The 19,484-nt window shown below is 30.5% G+C and overlaps 1 protein-coding gene and 1 non-coding gene across 2 annotated transcripts; one reads left to right on the top strand and one right to left on the bottom strand.

The window, feature by feature from the left end:
- Nucleotides 1-13,717: 13,717 nt before the first annotated feature.
- On the bottom strand, nucleotides 13,718-13,943 carry LOC127748295 (small nucleolar RNA U3). Its single transcript, XR_008010232.1, has one exon. It is a non-coding gene; the product is annotated as a small nucleolar RNA U3 (small nucleolar RNA).
- A 2,041-nt stretch (nucleotides 13,944-15,984) lies between these two features.
- LOC110281445 (uncharacterized) lies at nucleotides 15,985-16,422 on the top strand. The gene has a single exon (XM_021143709.1). The coding sequence runs from the start codon at nucleotides 15,985-15,987 to the stop codon at nucleotides 16,420-16,422; it is 438 nt and encodes a 145-aa protein (XP_020999368.1).
- Nucleotides 16,423-19,484: the final 3,062 nt, after the last annotated feature.

Below are 19,484 nucleotides of genomic sequence, written 5' to 3' on the forward strand. Positions count from 1 at the left end.
GTTGAAAAAGTGGTTCAATATTTTTTTTCGTTTCTTGAATTCATTGTGAATCTTAATTTTATTTAAAGATTTATCCTTAATTAATAGATGGTTGCATATATAAGATAAGATTAAATTTGTGATATTTATATAAGTAGATTAGTAAATTAATTACTAAACCAATCTAAATTGGTTTAAAGTGGCTCAATATTAATATTAGAAAAAGATGAAAAACTAACTTATTTTTTCAATACTTTTTCACTTTTATTTTTCGTCTCTTTTAATAATTGTGTATCTATTCTGTATGGCTGATTGTTAATTAAAAAATAGTTAACTATCCAACAAAACCATTAATATTATGAGGAAATTGTTTACAGCTGTAACAAGCCTGTGGTGTACGGTTATAAATAATAAAAAACAAAACTAGTCAGAATGGCCATTCAATGAATGTTGTACATAGGTCCAACACTTTAGTTTATAAAATAAACCAATGCAATGAGATGAATTAAACTTGTGCATAGTGCATACAGTAGAAATTTCCAGTTATATATGTGCATTTCATATTTAGCTTTGTAAGTGATCTGATCTGATGAGTCTCCAAACAGCATCAATATTCAATAAGATGCCTTTTTGTTTTGTATATATTCATCACTTTAAAGTGTGGTTTCTGTTCCATCTTATGCTAATATCGTTCTGACTTCTAAATAAATATTGCACATTCAAAATGAGGCACATCCACATTTCTCGCGTGCACACATAATTACTCATACGAAACTATTTAACATCAGATATATCCATTGTTCACATTATTTAGTATTTTTGTTGTCTACCTATATTTTTCTTTTTAACATAATATATGTTAACATCTTAACTATAAATTTCATACAAAGACATTTTGATACGAGTAGCGGTCTCATTTGTTTTGTAACGTCGTTGAGGTCTGTACTTGGTTGATGACATAACAATGGCAAATGTGATAAGTCAGCATGGAGTGCAAAGATTATGGCTTTTATGGCTGAATAGGTTGTTTATATGGGCCATGATTATTCTGCTATATATGACTGATCGAGAATGGGGGATGAGTGAGTGAGGTCACACGGAGTTTGGTAAATCACACATTAGGTTGTCACTAATTAATATGACAAGTTTAGTAACTAGATAATGTATGTACAGCTGTTGCGATGTGATTCGTCATGCCAAATCCAATTTAATTTGAAATAGACTAATGCTACCTAATATCTTTGGCCCCTTCACATTTTAAGACTTGGAATTTTTACAGCATCGTCAAATTTAGGAGTTTAAAAACAGTTAACATTGTTCAAACTTACTGTCACATTGAAACATTCATATTTAATTAGGTCTACATAAGAGTTATCCATGCAGTACAACATTCTTATTTAATGTGATTCTTATATCAAACAGAGATGCAAGTATGAGCAATAAGCAAAGGATCAATCTTAGAGACAGCCATTAGTGAGTTTACATATTTGGAGATTAATTCTAGTTGAAATTGACCTAGAAGCAACATGCATTTGCATAACCGGAAATGTGGGGAAGAAAAAACAGTGTCATTCTAGTTGAAGTTAATTAAAGGAGTCCAATCCAGTCCTCTGTAATGAAAACAGAGCATTCTAGTGGCATTATAATATTTTCAAAGTAGTTGATACTTTAGGCTGAGATTGGTTATGAAAACATAATAGGATAAGACACTGAAAACAAGATATAAAAGATAAAGAATAAAAATTAATATTTTTTGTATTTTATTTAGTAATAAATTAGAATAAATTATGAATGTTCAATTTATTTTCATTTTTTTTATTAAAAAATTTAAAAAATATATAATTATAAAAAATATAATTATAAAAATTTAATAAAAATAATAAAAATAATAAAAAAAGCCTTGTTTCTTGTTTGTATTCCTATGTTTTTTATATCAGATACAAAATATACTAATTAATGTCTTTAGAATCTAGACACTAACCTTAAACTCTATCGATATATTTTCTGTCAAACATAATTTTATATCTTTATATCTTTATCTCAATTTCAGTGTCTATGTCTATAAATAAATACAGCCTTACATACAAAAAGCACCAACAAACTCTGGTTCACTAAATTATGTTGAGTATATGGATGTTAATTATTACGTGAATTATGTGTGTGGTTATGAACTTTTGATAATATTTAAAAGTATAGCAAAAACTAATATTATATTTTCATTCTTTGACAATATTTCTTAATTTAATCATATTTTTAAATTTAATTTTTCTACAATTAAAAAATGTACAACCTTAATTTTAAGTAATTTTAAGTCTTGTCAAAGATTTGTAATTATCTTCGCACAGAGACATCATTCAATGTACCTAATTATTATTGTATCTTATCATGAATCACTAGTAAATGATATAGAATATGTAAAGTTGATTAACTTTTATGTTGCAGAGGCAGTACAGAATTGAAGTTGAAGGTTGTAGGGGAGCTTAAAGAAAGAAATTGAAGTACAAATAATTGGAATGCATGATTGGTTAACAAGGTTTGAATGCGAAGGAAAGCCAGCTAATAGAGTCCGAAAGGTGCAGATGGAAGTGGTCAAAAACATGGGATGAGTCATGGTAGTAGACTAGTAGGTGAGGGGCAAGTAGCGGTTTCGATGTGGGGCTGGCTCATGTTCATCATCAAAGTTCAACCTCCTCGATTGACACTAAACAAGTTGCATGATAAGTTTATAACATTACAAGTACACCAACAAGAACCTGCTATACATCTATCTATCTTGTTGGACATGTCAAACCCTTCAACTTATTTGGTATTGCTTCTTCATCAGCATGGGTTAACCTAATTATGAGATGGCTCCATTGACCTGTCTCGTACAATGTAAATGCCTCCTAATTAGTTCATAATGCGGTAAAAAAAAAAATTAAATAAATACTTAAATTAGTTTTTCAAAAAATTATAGATCAGATACTTAAATCTCTGATAAAAATTTGGATCCTTTAAAGTTTGAATTTCACTTTAAAGAATAAAGTGTAATTTCTCATCATTAATTTTATAAGTGAGACCAATAATAAATATGAAAGAAAAACTATTCGAGAGTAAAAGATCACATTTTACTCTCTAAAATGAAATTCAAATTTTAGAGGATCCAAATCCCTCTAATAAAAGTTTATTCTTTAAAAGTTTTGAAAATTATTGTTATTATATAGATTAGTTCCTATATTATTTTAAAAAATGACAAATTTGTCTTATAATTATTCATATTCTGATCCAAAATAAAATCAGTCTATTAAGGATAAAAGATAAAATTCTATCAAGAGTGATATCTTCCACCCGATCTTTTAAGAGGTCAGATGCGAAACAGAAATTCATCCATACTTATCAGATTAAATAACTATCTTTTCTAAATTTTTCCTACTATCTCTACCTCATTCAGAAGGTTAGATCTCAACAAATTTCAAGAAACAATTTTCCACCTATAAAGATTAAACTACTCTAAAGGATGGTTATCTTCTTTACTATGAATATACTGACATCCCTCAAGTATGTTTAAGTCCTAATTTACTAAAAATCTACTCAAAATCCTTGCTAACTTAAACATCGAAGTCTCTTGCAGGAACTATGTTTTTACGAAGAATTCAAATAATGGCACCTAGACTCCACTACAAGTCGGACGCTGCTCCTACAGGAACTTGGACTTCACGTACAAACCCAAAAAATAATCTAATTTCAAATAACCCTCAAAATAATAATAATAATTGTTAGAATTTAATTGTCTTATAATAAAATTTATTAAAAATTTGATTAAAAATATCTGAGAGACTAATCTGTAGTGCGTCCCATCTAAAATTCTTTGCAGATTAATTTAGATATTTATTCACATTTTTATTTTATTTTAGTTTAGGATAGGATGGGATCCTTTATTTATATTTGTGGGAGCCTTAGTGGATTTTTACTTTATGAATTTTTGTTGGGCTGGACCAAGTTGGAATGTACTTGGGCCTTCTCGTACTCTCCTCAAATGATGCAATTTCTTGACAAAAATCCTAACTCAATTTGAATTTTATTGTGGTGGTTGCCATCAATTTGTATAGATAAGAAAAAAAAAGTGTTAGATTCATTGCTTCTTTTTCTTTCATTTTCACTTTTAACTCTAGCAATATAAACTCACTTCTTTTAATTATATTTTGGAACTTTACACTTAAAAAGGGTTAAATACTATTTCTGAAAAGAAAAATAGTTGCATAGTGTTTGTTTTCTTTTGTTCTTTCTCCATTTACCCAAAAGAAAAAGAGAGAAAAAAAAAAGAAAAAAAGTGTCGTGATAACAATGTGGATGACTGTGACTTAGGCGGCCAACCTTCTCAAGACTGAAGGAATCAGTTTTCAAGAGAAATTACATTTAATAATGTTTGACAATGTAACCTTATTATGTATATAAATAGAGGCTTTGCCTCTAACAAAACACACAAGCAATAACAAAACATTCTTATTTCTCTCTTTTTTCATGCACTATAATATTATTTTCTTCTCTCTGGGTGTTAGTATATAAGTATTAATATATAATATTAATACATTTCTATTAGTGTGAGATATTAAAGTGGTGATTATTATTATTAAAGTTATCTATTTACATATCTTTATTTTATATTTAGTACATTTTTTATTTATTTTACAACACGTTATCAGCACGAAACTCTAACGAAATTTTGGGAAGACTTCAGGTAATAAATTTTTATTATGTCGAAACTCTTTCATCTTGAATACAATGATTTTGATATATCTGAAAATAATTATTTATCATGAATACTAGATGTTAAAATCCATATTGATTCAATGGATCTTGGAGATACCATTAAGGCTAAAAATAATGCATCCCAGAAGGATAAAGCCAAGGCCATGATTTTCCTTCATCATCATCTTGACGTATGATTGAAAAATGAATATTCCACATTAAAAAATCATGCAGATCTGTGGAAAGACCTTGAAGAAAGGTACAATCATGTGATACTTCCTCAAACCCGATATGTTAGGAAAAACTTTTTCGACCTTCCATGTCTCGAATGTGCTCCTGCAGTAGCAATCGAGAAAAAGGATTAAAAAAATTTTTTTTAGCTACTTTCTTGCCTTCTTATTGCTGAGCGCAACAATGAGTTACTCTTAAAAGAATCATGAAGCGCGCCCAGCTAACGCCGCCCCATTTACTGAAGCAAATGCGACAAATTGTAACCCCAGAAGAGGTAAATGGTAAGATTTTGATAACAAGAAAAATTATGGAAGGAAAAGAAATTATGTTCACAAGAAAAGATCTCACCAGAAGTGGGATAAAGAAAGAAACAATGGGCAAAGTATATCAATTGAGGATAAATGTTTCCGTTGTGGTGGAAAGGGCCATTGGTCACGTACCTGTCGTACCCCAAGGCACCTAGTTTATCTTTATCAAGCATCCTTGAAAAATGATGACAAAGGAAAGGAAACAAATTTTGTTTCAAATGATGAAAATTCCACCACTCATTAATATGTATCTAATTTCTTTAAGAATTTTGAAGGAAATATTGGCTATTTGATCAATAATGGAATAGTTTGATATATGTATGTGTTTGTTAAGTATTCATGTGAATAATTTTACTGTGCATGTACTTCTACTCATTTTATTATTATTATTATTATTATTATTATCATCTGTTTTTGAAGAAAAATGACAAGGACATATTCTAAAGATATTTGCCTTGCGGATAGTGCAAGTTCGCACACTATTCTTAAAAGTAATATATATTTTATCCATCTTGTGCCAAAAGAAGAATGTGTTAATATTATTATTGGCTCGGACAATGTGATAGAAGGCTCCGGAAGAGCTATAATTTTGTTTCCTGGAGGAACAAAATTCATAATAAATAATGCACTATTGTCTACCAAGTCTCGAAGAAACTTATTGAGCTTTAAAGATATCCGCCGAAATGGATATCATATTGAGAATATGAATGAGGGAAATCATGAGTACTTATGTATCACAACTCATGATTCATATAAGAAAGTTATATTAGAAAATTACCCTCACTTTCATCTGCGTTATATTATACCAAGATTAGAGCAATTGAATCACATGCCATTGTAAACCAGAAGTTTACTATTCCAAATGATTTCATAACTTGGCACGACCGAGTGGGTCATCCAGGAACAACCATGATGAGGAGAATTATTGAAAACTCACATGGACATTCACTAAGAACCAGAAGATTCTTAAAACTAGTGAATTTTGTTGTGCTGTATGTTCTCAAGGAAAGTTAATTTTAAGACCATCACCAGTAAATGTTGGATTTGAGTCCCCTGAATTCCTAGAAAGGATTCAAGGTGATATATATGGACCTATTCATCCACCATGTGGATCTTTTAGATATTTTATGATCCTGATAGACGCATCTTTAAGATGGTCACATGTGTACTTATTATCTTCTCGCAACCTGGCGTTTGCGAGATTACTGACTCAAATTATTCGATTAAAAGCACAATTTTCAGAAAATCCAATCAAAGCAATTCGCCTTAATAATGCTGGTGAATTTACTTCCCAAGCTTTTGATGCTTATTGTATGGCTAATGGAATAAGTGTTGAACATCTAGTAGCTTATGTTCACACACAAAATGGGTTAGCAGAATCACTTATTAAGCGCCTCCAATTAATTGCTAGACCCTTGCTTATGAAAACAAATCTCCCAACCTCGGTTTGGGGGCATGCTATTTTACATGTCGCAGCACTTATTCGTTTGAGGCCAACGAGTTACCATCAATTCTCTCCTATGCAACTAGTTTTTGGCCAGCAGCCGAATGTTTCCCATTTAAGAATATTTAGGTGTGCGATATATGTTCCCATTGCACCACCTAATCGCACCAAAATGGAATCCCAAAGAAAATTGGGGATATATGTTGGATATGATTCTCCCTCTATAGTGAGGTATCTTAAAATACAAACTGGAGATGTATTTAAAGCCCGGTTTGCATATTATCATTTTAATGAATCAAAATTTTCAGCATTAGGGGGAGAGAATAACCTTCCTGAAAAGGAACTTAATTGGAATACATCATCGTTGATGCATTTAGATCCTCGATCAGGGCAATGTGAACTAGAAGTTCAAAAGATTATCTTTTGCAAAGAATAGCAAATGAATTGTCTGATGCATTTTCCGATACAAAGTGGATAACCAAATCTTATATACCAGCGAAAAATGTCCCAATTCGAATTGATGTCCCAATAGGACAAGTAGCCACTGAAGCAAATTCATGCCAGAAGCGTGGCAGGGCGGAAAATGCCCCAATTCGAATTGATGTCCCAGTAGGACAAATAGCCACTAAAGTAAATACACGCCAGAAGCGTGGCAAGCCTGTTGGTTCTAAAGATAAAAATCCTCGAAAGAGAAAAGAGGTAAATACTATTTCTATTGAAAAAGACACAGTAAAGACACCTGCAGTTGTCCAAAATTCTGATATAATTTTAACGCCAGAAGACGTTCATGTACCTGAAAATTGTGAAAATGATGAGATCTCGATAAATTATATCTTTACAGGAGAGAAATGGGACCAAAATAAGATAATTGTCAATGAAATATTTGCATATAATGTAGCATTAAATATCATGCATGAAAGTAAGGATCTTGAGCCAAGATCAGTTGAAGAATGTCGACAAAGAAATGATTGGCCAAAATGGAAAGAAGCCATGAAGGCTGAATTAGACTCACTTGCAAAACATGAAGTCTTTGGACCTGTAGTCCGTACACCAGAAGATGTAAAACTTGTTGGATACCGGTGGGTATTTGTGAGAAAACGAAATGAGAAAAATGAAGTTATGCACTACAAAGCCCAACTTGCGACACAAGGTTTTTTCACGAAGACCCGATATAGATTATAAAGAAACGTATTCCCCTGTAGTGGATGTGATAACATTATGTTATTTGGTTAGTTTATCTGCATATGCATTTAATAGATGTGATAACAGCTTATTTATATGGCTCATTATATCGTGATATCTATATGAAAGTCCTTGAAGGACTAAAGATATCTAAATCATCCAATGAATATTCGCAAAGGTTATACTCAGTCAAATTGCAAAGATTTTTATATGGTCTGAAGCAATCTGGACGAATGTGGTATAATCGTCTTACTGAGTATTTGGCCAAAAATGAATTCAAGAATGATGATATCTGTCCATGTGTTTTCATTAAGAAATATGCATCTGGATTCATTATAATTGCTGTGTACGTTGATGATTTAAATATCATTGGGACTCTTGAAGAGATTCCAACAATTATAAAAACTCTGAAAGAAGAGTTTGAGATGAAAGATCTTGGAAGGACTAAATTTTGTCTCGACCTGCAGATCGAGCATACAAAAAAAAGGATCTTTATTCATCAACCGACATACACAGAGAATATCTTGAAAAGATTTTATATGGATAAGTCACATCCCTTGAGTACCCCAATGATCGTAAGATCTTTGGATGTGGAAAAGGATCAATACCGTCCTAAAGAAGAGAATGAAGATATCCCTGGTTCTGAAGTATCATATCTTAGTGCTATTAGCGCACTAATGTATCTTGCTAATAATACACGACCCGATATATCATTTGTTGTGAATTTACTAGCAAGATATAGTTCCTCTCCAACCAGAAGATATTGGAGTGGAATCAAACAGATCTTTCGATATCTTCATGGAACGGTTGATATGGGATTGTTTTATCCCTATGGATCCAAGTCACAATTAGTTGGCAATGAAGATGCTGGATATTTGTCTAATCCACATAAAGGGAGATCTCAAACAGGATACCTATTCACATATGGTGGTACAGCTATATCATGGAGGTCCATAAAACAGACGATTGCAGCAGCATCCTCTAATCATGCTGAAATACTAGCGATACATGAAGCTAGTCGCGAGTGTTTTTAGCTGAGGAGTGTGATCTAATATATTCTAGCATCATGTGGACTGATTAATTAGAAGATAACTCCAACTGTCCTGTTTGAAGATAATACAGCATGTATTACTCAACTTAAAGGCAGATATATCAAAGGTGATAGAACAAAGCATATTTCTCCCAAATTCTTCTTCACTCATGATCTTCAAAATCAAGGGACAATTGATGTCCGACAGATCCGCTCAAGTGATAATTTGACAGATTTATTCACAAAGTCACTCCCAAAATCTTCTTTTGAAAGATTGGTACATCATATTGAGATGTGTCGATTTCGAGATGTTAAATGATGTCGACAAGAGGGGGAGACTGTACTCTTTTTTCCTTGGTAAGATTTTTTCTATTGGATTTTTCTTGACAAGGTTTCTAATGAGGCAGTCCCCACTGGATTTTTCTTTAGTAAGATTTTATCGAGGCATAATCCTAAATGGTCATCCAAGGGGGAATGTTGTGATAACAATGTGGATGACCATGACTTGGGCGGCCAACCTTCTCAAGACTGAAGGAATCAATTTTCAAGATAAATTAAATTTAATAAGGTTTGACAATGTAACCTTATGTATGTATATAAATAGAGGCTTTGTCTCTAACGAAACACAAACAATAACAAAACATTCTTATTTCTCTCTTTTTTCATACACTATAATATTATTTTTCTCTCTCTCTTTGGGTGTTAGTATATAAATATTAATATATAGTATTAATACATTTCTATTAGTGTGAGATATTAAAGTGGTAATTATTATTATTAAAGTTATCTATTTATAAATCTTTATTTTATATTTAGTACAATTTTTTATTTATTTTACAACAAAAAAGAACCATTTCGTTGTTTTTCTCCTTGTACAACACTTTTTTATTTATTTTAAGCATGCGAATGTATCATTTTAATTGAAGTCAATGTTAGTATTATGTATGAACAGTCAAAAGAAAAAAAGAAATATATTATGCTTTGAATTTTGTGAGGTAGCTAGTAATGACTAATGAGTATTGAGTATTGAGAGCAACTCCAATGCTAAGAAATAGAGTTCCTCTTCTGATATATGGAGACTCAATTACCATTGGAGTGAAAAGGGAATTAATTTTTATATATTATAAAATAATTTTTAGTTGAATTATTTATTTTTATTTATAAAATTTAAAATACTAATCAAATTTAAGTTATTTATTTTAATATTTTATAATATTGAATTATTTTGAATTTATAAATTTAAATAATATTATTAAAAAATAATAATTATTATATTAATTTTAATTACTTAATTAATTAATTAGGTGGGACCACAATAGGGATTAAAGTTAGTTCCTTCTAATGGAGAAGAGAGAGATTCATTGAGTTCCTATTTATTAGTTATGACGCAAAATCTGATGTGGAGTCACTTTTTATGACAAGTGGGTCATAAATAGGGACTGAGATGAGTTTCCTACTGGAGATGGTCTGAGTATTGAGTATCGCCAACCCGTCAAACAGATAAAAAATACTAAATAAATAAACAAAAAAAAAAAAAAGAATGAGTAATAATGGCAAAGCTTTGCGGCCTTCACCGCATAAACCGTCCATCATTTGGTGAGTCAATATCTGGGAAGGTTCCGTTTCAACTTTAATTTCAAGTTTCAATAGCTTATACGGGGAGTCCTATACCTACTTTCACACCACTGAAACTGAAAGTTTCATTTCTCAAAATTTCCCTTCAACCCCATTCATTCAACTCGTATGTATATAACAAACAAGAGCCGTTTTGACGAAATTCAAGCCATTACTTAATCTATACAAACACGTTTGTAAAAGAGTCATTTCTGTGAATAAATTTTAAATTGAATTTTGTATAAAATTTTACAAAAATTTAATAATTATATAATTTTCAAATATACTTCCTTCACTTTTTTATTATTTTATTTTACATTTTCATATATATACTCAATCTGACTTATTTTTAAATAAAGATAATTCTATTAACGAATATTATTATAAACAATTCTATTAAAATTAAAAAATAAAAAAATTAAATTAGGACTCGCCATAAAATAAAGTAGGCTAACAATTTAAATCTACTTTACTTTAATAGAACAGGATATCAAGATGATGCACATGCTTTGCCATCTTTATTAATACTTAAAATGAATAGATCGTCTAAGATGATTCAAATATAATATATTAGCTAGAGTAAAGTTTATTACAAAATTATTTCTGAGATGCTAATTAATTTATAAAATGTACTTTATCGTGAATAAAGTTATTAGTGATCACCAAAATATTTTCATTAAGAAAAGATTGATTAACGATAATATTTGATACTCATGAGTTTGTTATTTCCTTAAAATTAAGAAATTTGGAGAATGGGACCTTACATCGATGAATTTGGATCCTCTAAAGTTTGAATTTTATTTTAAAGAGTAAAGTGTAATTTTTTATTATTGATTTTATAAGTAGGACTAAGAATAAATATAAAAAAAAACTATTCACAGGTAGAACACTTTATTCTCTAAAGTGAAATTCAAACTTTAGAGGATCCAAATTTTATGCTGATAGTGAACATGAACAAAGGCTATAATAAAGTAGAGTAGAGTTATTTATGGGAGTTGACGCAGCAAATAGGATTTCGCAATAGATGGATTAAATGGTTAAAGAAATGCATAACTGTGTAACTAATATATTCCTTCCTGCTGTTGTTGTTGTTTTTTTTTTTTTTTTACGGTAAAGGATTACTGATTCATTCAATTGGATTTAAAATGTCTAGCATAGCTAGATTTTGTACATAAAGGAGTGTATCTTTCATCCACACTAAATTTGGATTGGTAAGAATTTATTGTGCTAGTTCAGGAGCTGCTCTGCTCCCTCTCCTTTTAACATGACTAGAGGAAATCAAATTAAGGTTGCCTATTAGAGTTAAAGAGTTAGTGATGAACGAAATGAAACAAATATCATTGGCTCTACCTTGTTTTAGAGTTTTCACCACCTCAGCATTATTACTCTCTAAAATAATTCTGGTAAAACAACATTTCTTTGCTAGATTAATTCCCATGAACTTTTTTTTTTTTTTGGTCAAGACAGCCCCCAATCTTAGGCATTACATCATGTTTCACACACACACAACACACTCACACACACTACCATGGGTATCATGGGTTCTTAAACCAACAACCAGCCTCAGCTGAAATTTGAACCCGGATGCAGCATTGTATGAGGCGGACAGGTATACCAACTGTGCTGGGCCTAATTCCCATGAACGTAGTATATGTCTCTGCTTCGTGGGCTTCAGATAAAAAGGTATGGCCCAAGTTGTTGCTGGCACAATGCAGTCCAATTCGTCTTAGGCCATAGCTCCAACGTCTCCATAATTGTGGTTGGTGATAGTTAATGCGTAAATGTCATTAGTATCTTTTTTATATGATTTATATAGTATTTTGTTGATTTATTAAAGAATTTTAGTGGATTATATTCTATTAAATATTATTTTGAGTTTTTGTGGATGTTTATTGATTTCAGGTAGCATTTCGAATAAAAATTTGATAAAAAATGCATAAAGAAGCAAATGAGTCTCATGTGTATGCACACAATGCATGAGTTTAATAAGATAATTTTTTTTTGGGTAGTTGGCCTCGACGTTTAGCGTCGAGAGCTTCGTAAAAGGTGCTAGAATTTCTGGACCTTGGACGCTAAATGCCTAGTCATCAATATTTAGCACCGAGATCTTTATTTTGCCTGTGACCATTCTGGATGGCTGGCGCTAAACATCTAGTCACCGGTATTTTGGCATTGATAGTGAGGATTAAGATGAAAACCGCACGTACATATTGAATTAACGGAAGCAAATATGATTTGATTTCAAATCAAATAACTAATTAAAAAAAATTTGTTAGGTTTTAATTTAAGTTTTAAATCACTTTTAATTAAGACTATAAATAGGATTGATATTCACTCTTGCGGTGACTTCTCTTCTCCTAATTTTAATTCCACAATTTTTTACTTTTTTCTGTTAGGATTTTTTTTCGTATGAGCAACTAAATCTTCGTTGTTAAGGTTCGGAATTATGTTTACTTTGATAGATTAATAATTATTTGTTCTTATACTCTTGATTAATGCATTTATTTATGTTTAAGAATTGGTTTTATTCTTTATCTTACGAATTAGTGATTATTGAAAAATAACTCTAATCTAATTTGAATTTTCTTGAATCTTAGAAAAGTTATATCACTAGAATTACGGCTTGAAACTACTTTCTCACCATTTTAATTTTAATTAGTATTTTTTTTCTAAAATTAATTAATTAATTAAATCACTTAGTTAAAACGCTTTTAATTTATGACATAATTACAATAAATTAAGCACCTTATAGCATGAATTAGATTTTAATTGTTTTTGTGAGACACATTGGCAGTAGTGTACATTCGTAAATAATTGATTATTTTATTATATGAAAAATTTTAGGTTTGATTATATTTATAGGATAATTTAAAGTTGTTTATGTTGGTTGTTGGAGGACAATTTCTGTTGATTATAGCCTTTTCATTCTATTTACTAGTTACTAATTTATCTTGTTCATTCATAAAAAATTAAGAGCAGTAGGAATAAAAGAAGGATAACCTGAAATGGCTATGCATGCAACCACCAACAAGGCAGAACCACCGAAATGTACACAAAAACCACACAACTAGTTGTATCCCCTTCATTTTCCATAAATCAGAGGTTGAGAACTTGTTGATATTCTTCGGCTGCTCTCAATGGCAAACAAGTCTCACAAATCGAGAAATAGTCCAATTTTTTTTTGGAATTATTGTACGACACTGTTTCTGCTTTGGCGAAAAAATCAAGAACGATCCTCCACCATTCAAGGCATGCATCTGAACTATTAATCACGCTCCTCCACCATTCAAGGCATGCATCTGAACTATTAATCACGCTCTGATCTCACAGTCATTGTTCATCAACTAGACTTTGGTTCCTGTCTCCTTAGAACTTAAGGATACAGATGTACGAGCCTATAGAACAGATCTTGTTCATGTAAGGCTATGCTTACCTTTTTGAAATTCAGAAAATCTTAAAATTTAACCACATTAGATACAGGCAAGGCAAGATTTTGTTTCTCCGTAATCTGCGGTTTGTTGCCTGATTAAAATGCATGCCCAAATTAAAAATGTGTGTTGAACCCTGCTGATGCTTCTCTCTAACACTATGATATGTTAAAATGTGTTTAGTTCTCAAGTCTCATATGACTTGAGCACAGAGAAGTATGGTTAGGTAAGTTATATTGCCTCTTTAGCTCTTCCAAAGTGCTTCTTGTTATTAAACCTGATCTGTCATTTGTACATAGCTCAACTTGAGTAAAGGGATATATATCAATGCAAGTTTCAAATCATCAAATGGCTGAAAGCGACTTGGAATGAGCAAAACCTTGTGTGAAGAACAAGTCAAAAGAGTTTATGACACAGGATAAACAAGCATAAATTGTGGACAAGGAAATTGGCAGTTTACATTATGAGCAAGAAGATTAAACTAGCTAAATGTTATCGAGTTAAGCTTTAATTAGTTTTCAGTTTTAATTCTCATCCAGATCCACGACATTTTACTTATTCATACCCTGTGTGCATAGTTTGTTCATTGGAGCTTATCCCAGTTAAACAAAGTGGTTAAAAAACACACTCATTTTGACTCTTGTATAGCATAGTCCTTTCATAAAATGGCACTCCCTTTTCTCTGAGTCATATCTAATAATCAATATCAATAATTACATGTATTTTTGGATAATTGTGTTAATACAAGAACTAATCGTTACACTACTAATCACGCTCTGGTATCAAAGATGCAGATATACGAGCCCTTATACCGATGACTGTCATTCATATCAACCCTCGTTTTCTCTCTACCGATGTGCCACTGTGGGACTATTATACATGTTACATAGTGTCTGTGTGCTTCTTTAATCTATAATCATCATCCTTATCTATTATCACAAATTTGCTGACATTTTTAATTACATGCTTATCTCGTAACATTCTTAGTATACAATTTTAGATATAGTAACAATATATTTGTTTTTAAATTATTTTTACTCGACATTTTTGGTATACTAATACTTTATGTATCACTCATCTTTTTTAAAATAACAATTCTCAATCTCCTTGATGTTATTTTGGAAGAATATTGTTATATAGTTTGATATATCATCATCATCATCAATGAGCAAATTGTAGATATAGTAAGCATAAGACAGAGAAAAAGAAGAAGATGGCGTTAACCTCATCTTGCGGAGAACGGTGGACATCTCCTCTCTCTTCTTCTTAGCACGCTTGTGGGTTCCAAGCTTTCTCTTACCAACTTTGAGCGCCCTCTTATCCTAATTTCCAACCTTGAGCAACTCAGTAATACGCTTCTCATAAGGTGCAAAACCAGCAACCTCACGGATTAGGTTCCTTACAAAGTGCACCCTCTTGCTTGTTTTTAATAAAAATAACCTCAACTAGTGTCCCACAAAAAATTCCATAGTTTAATACTAACAAAACAAATAGTATTCTCAATCTGTATCTGCGGGAAAGCAGCACACACACACACAAGAGATTACATTTTGAAATACTGAAAAACAAAATCAACCATCCACATTCTACAGTACACATAATAATGTTAGGTGTATCTGCCGTTTCTCTTTTTAATCTTGTTTGTGGAATTGATAACGATTAATCTTGAAGGCACATCAGAGCGAGGACGCACGCGCACACACGATAGGGACAACTCATCTGATATGTACATATCGCTATATTAAGTATATAGTATTCACATTTGATTATCAATTGCTAAAGTCTACTACATAATGCACTTGTGTTATGTCAATATATATAAGTGAGAGACCCTGACCCAGTTACATTTTGCAACCTAATCTTTGGACGCACGCACCATAGAACAAACTAGATCCACAACCCACACTACAAAACAAATTAAATAATAAAAAATTAAAAAATATTAAAAATGATTAAAATTTATTTATTTTTATCATTATGTAATTATTTATTTAATTTGAAGTTACGAACTCATTAAGTCATAAACATCATACATCTCCAATGGGTGCTTGTGCGTCTTCTCATTCTCACTCCAAGTTTCCGACCACACCGTCAAAAACAAAGGCACCTTCGTCATCATCGCTAACCGCCAGCAAACGCCGCGACGCAGGAGTTTTCGAATCTTTCCGGAGACCGTCGAGCATCATGGTGATGGACATGGAGGGTAAAGGGATCAGGGAGTACCCCCGCCCAATCCCAGCCAGCCACGTGGTTTCAGAGACTCCCGGTTGCTTCCTCTGCAACTCAGAGTCATTGCATGTAGGCACGTGCATGCCACGCGTTCCCGACGACGAGGACCTTCTCCCTGGCCGAATCTACTTCCTCGTTCCCGCCTCCAAATCTCGTGAGCCGTTAACTCTGCCTCTCCTCTGTGATCTCGCCGTTAAAGCGAGTTCTGCACTCGCCGCCGCCACCACCAACTCTGTTCAACGGCGTTAATTAACGCGCGAGCTTCGCTTTGGCTCTATTCCATTTCTTTCTGTATATGTTTCCATACCCATGTAATTGATGCAGTCCATATTAAATTAATTATTAATTAGGTACTTAATTCTTCACATTTGATCCTTTAAACTCTTTTGTCTGAACATCTTATACCATTTATTTATCTTGTATTGTGAATTTTGTATAAAATGAATGATATAAGATGTAGTGTTTATATAAATAATACTAGCTCCCTTTTTTCATATAGAAAATCGCACTGGCAACATCAGCATGAATGAGCGTACGATGTAGCTGGCTGAATATTGTAGCAAGTGGGCCCAAGCCCAAGTAGTAGTATTTGGCTGTACATAACTACATAATACAACCTGGCTGTTAAATACGTTGCTGAACGTTTCTTGTTGATGCTGCCATAAATTAACAAGTCGTCGATGCTGCATAATCTGATTCCGCCGCTGAATTTTCTAGAATTAACAACATGATTGAATATGGTTAAGTGTATACTTAGACTTTGTTTGTTTGGAAAAGTTTTTTGAAGTACAGCAACTGTTTTGTGTTTGTATTTGATAAATTAAAAAAAAAATAGTAGTATTAAGAAATTAGTATATTTTATGATTTATAGTTATTAATTAATTATTATTATTATTTTTAATAGTATAAAATTATATTTTTTTATAATTAAATATTAGCTAAATTTTAATAAAAGTGTTAATTCTTGAGTTATTTTCTTATAAAAAATCATATACTTATATTTGTAATATTTAAAAATTAAAAAAAAATTTAAAAATTAATTTGTACTTATCAAAATTAAAAAATCTAATATAATCTTATTCATTAACTAATATCTAAATTTGATACTTATATTAATATTTATTATAGTATTTTTAAATTTTAAAAATTATTTTACTAAATATTTTTTGTTGTTCATGCTTATTAAAAATTATTTTTAATTTAATTTATCAAATATAAATACAAAAATTTTTAAAAAGTTTTTTTTAGGGTAAAATTGGTCTGTTATGTTTCAGTCTAATCCTGTTTTGATCTCTAAAATTTAAAATATTTTATTTGAAGCCAAAAAAGTTTTATTTAACTTCACTGTTGAAGTTAAAGTTAAATCATCAACGAAGCTTAGTTTCCAAATCTGAAAAACTCATAACCAACCTCTTCGGTAACCGAAGGGAGTTCTGTGATAGAGGTGACAATGGCTTTGTCCTCGTTATCGCTGGCGAACTTTTTCACGGAAAGCGAGTTCCCGACAATGTTCTCCATGTGCTTGAGTTAAGGTTAGCGGCTCGCAGAGATGCATCCATTGCTATTCTGTACCTCTCGAACTTGTACATCTTTTCCAAATTATCGACATTGTTCTTGTACTACTGTAACGCAAGACATTCTATTAATTATTTAATCTTGAACTCACGGTAGAACTATATTAAAGTTAAATGATTTTTTTATTTTAAATAAGATACTTTAATTTTAAGAATTAAAACAGGATTAAGTCCAAACGTAAGGAATTAATTTAAGGGGACGACTCAAATAAAGATGCATATTTCATCTTTTGTTAAAGATATTTTCGTATTACATTTTAATTGATTTTTGTATAACTTATTTGGTATTCTTCGTCACATACTATTAAATTCTTTAAAAAATTTTCTTTTCAAAAATAATAACAAACATTTAGATCGGATTAAAACAAAAAAGATAATAGATTAATTATTAGATTTTTTCTGAAATTGTTTATATAAAAAAATATGTCACGTTCATCAATATATATAATTTTTTAAAGTAAAATTTATCATACGAATTATATCAATAATAAGTCTCAAGCCTCATAAAATTTTTGCAAAAAAATAACTAGTTTATATTCGTGCGATATATAAAATAATTACTAGAGTATTATGACATCATAGATTAAAATTTACTAATTTAAATTTTTTTTATTTTTAATATAAATATTAGAAATAAATAAAATTTTTATAACTAGATGTAATGTAACAAAATATATAATATTAATTTATTTTTAAAAAATTTGAAAAAATAATTTCTTTTATTTTAGTCAAATAACTATTTATTAAAATGGACAAACTAATTAATTTCTTCTCATATATAGTTTTTTTAAGATGATAAAATTAATTAATTGGGGCATTAGTTGAGATAATTAAAATTACTGATTTATTAAAATTTTAATTTAAAGAGAAATCTTAGTTAATTTTGGTATAGAAATTTTGAATTTAAAAGCATTGATAAAAACTATATTGAATTTTGTTTTTTTTCTCATTTAAATTAATCACTGCATAAGTTAAAGTTCTATTTTGAAATTATATTCGAATTTCAATCTAATTTTTAAAGTTTCAATTTACTTAATTTGATATTTTAACTTGGTATCCGTGATTCACACTAGGATTTTAAGTGTTTTATGAAAAAAAATCAAGGTAAAAAAGTTTCAATTGTCATATCAAATAATCGCTAGAAAGTACAGCATAGTCGTCGTCAGAAACTAATATAAGTATTATCTCTTTATTGACAATTAATGCTTTTAATGATAATTAAGATCTAATAATGGTTTATAATAAAAAAATATACTTTTGCAACGACGAACTTATAGCAGTAGTTAAAGGTGTTTATAGATCGGATTATATCCACAAATTCATGGTATTTATCCGTATCAAGTTTGTAATTTGTGGATATGATCCGATCTGTAAGATGATTGGATTGGATTGAATCTGATCCAAACTCTAATCAGATAGGAGTAAATATGTTTAAAAGAGTAAAAAAAATTTATTGATTTTTTTTATAGAAATAATTTTTTAATATTTTTTATATTACGGATATATTTAATATTCGATTCAAAAATAAAATGTGCGGATATCGAATCTGATCTGATGAGTTTAGTGCAGATCACATCAAAATTTTGGCCATATCCAATCTGCGAACACCTCTAACAATAGTATTTAAAATATTTATAATGATAATACTTTTAGCTAAGAGGAAGTCCCAACAATAAAAAGAGTACTGAATACAAGAACAATTTAATCAAATATTAAAAAAAATTATATTTTAAATAA

Source organism: Arachis duranensis, chromosome 5, assembly GCF_000817695.3.
Source record: "Arachis duranensis cultivar V14167 chromosome 5, aradu.V14167.gnm2.J7QH, whole genome shotgun sequence".
Lineage (NCBI taxonomy): Eukaryota > Viridiplantae > Streptophyta > Magnoliopsida > Fabales > Fabaceae > Arachis > Arachis duranensis.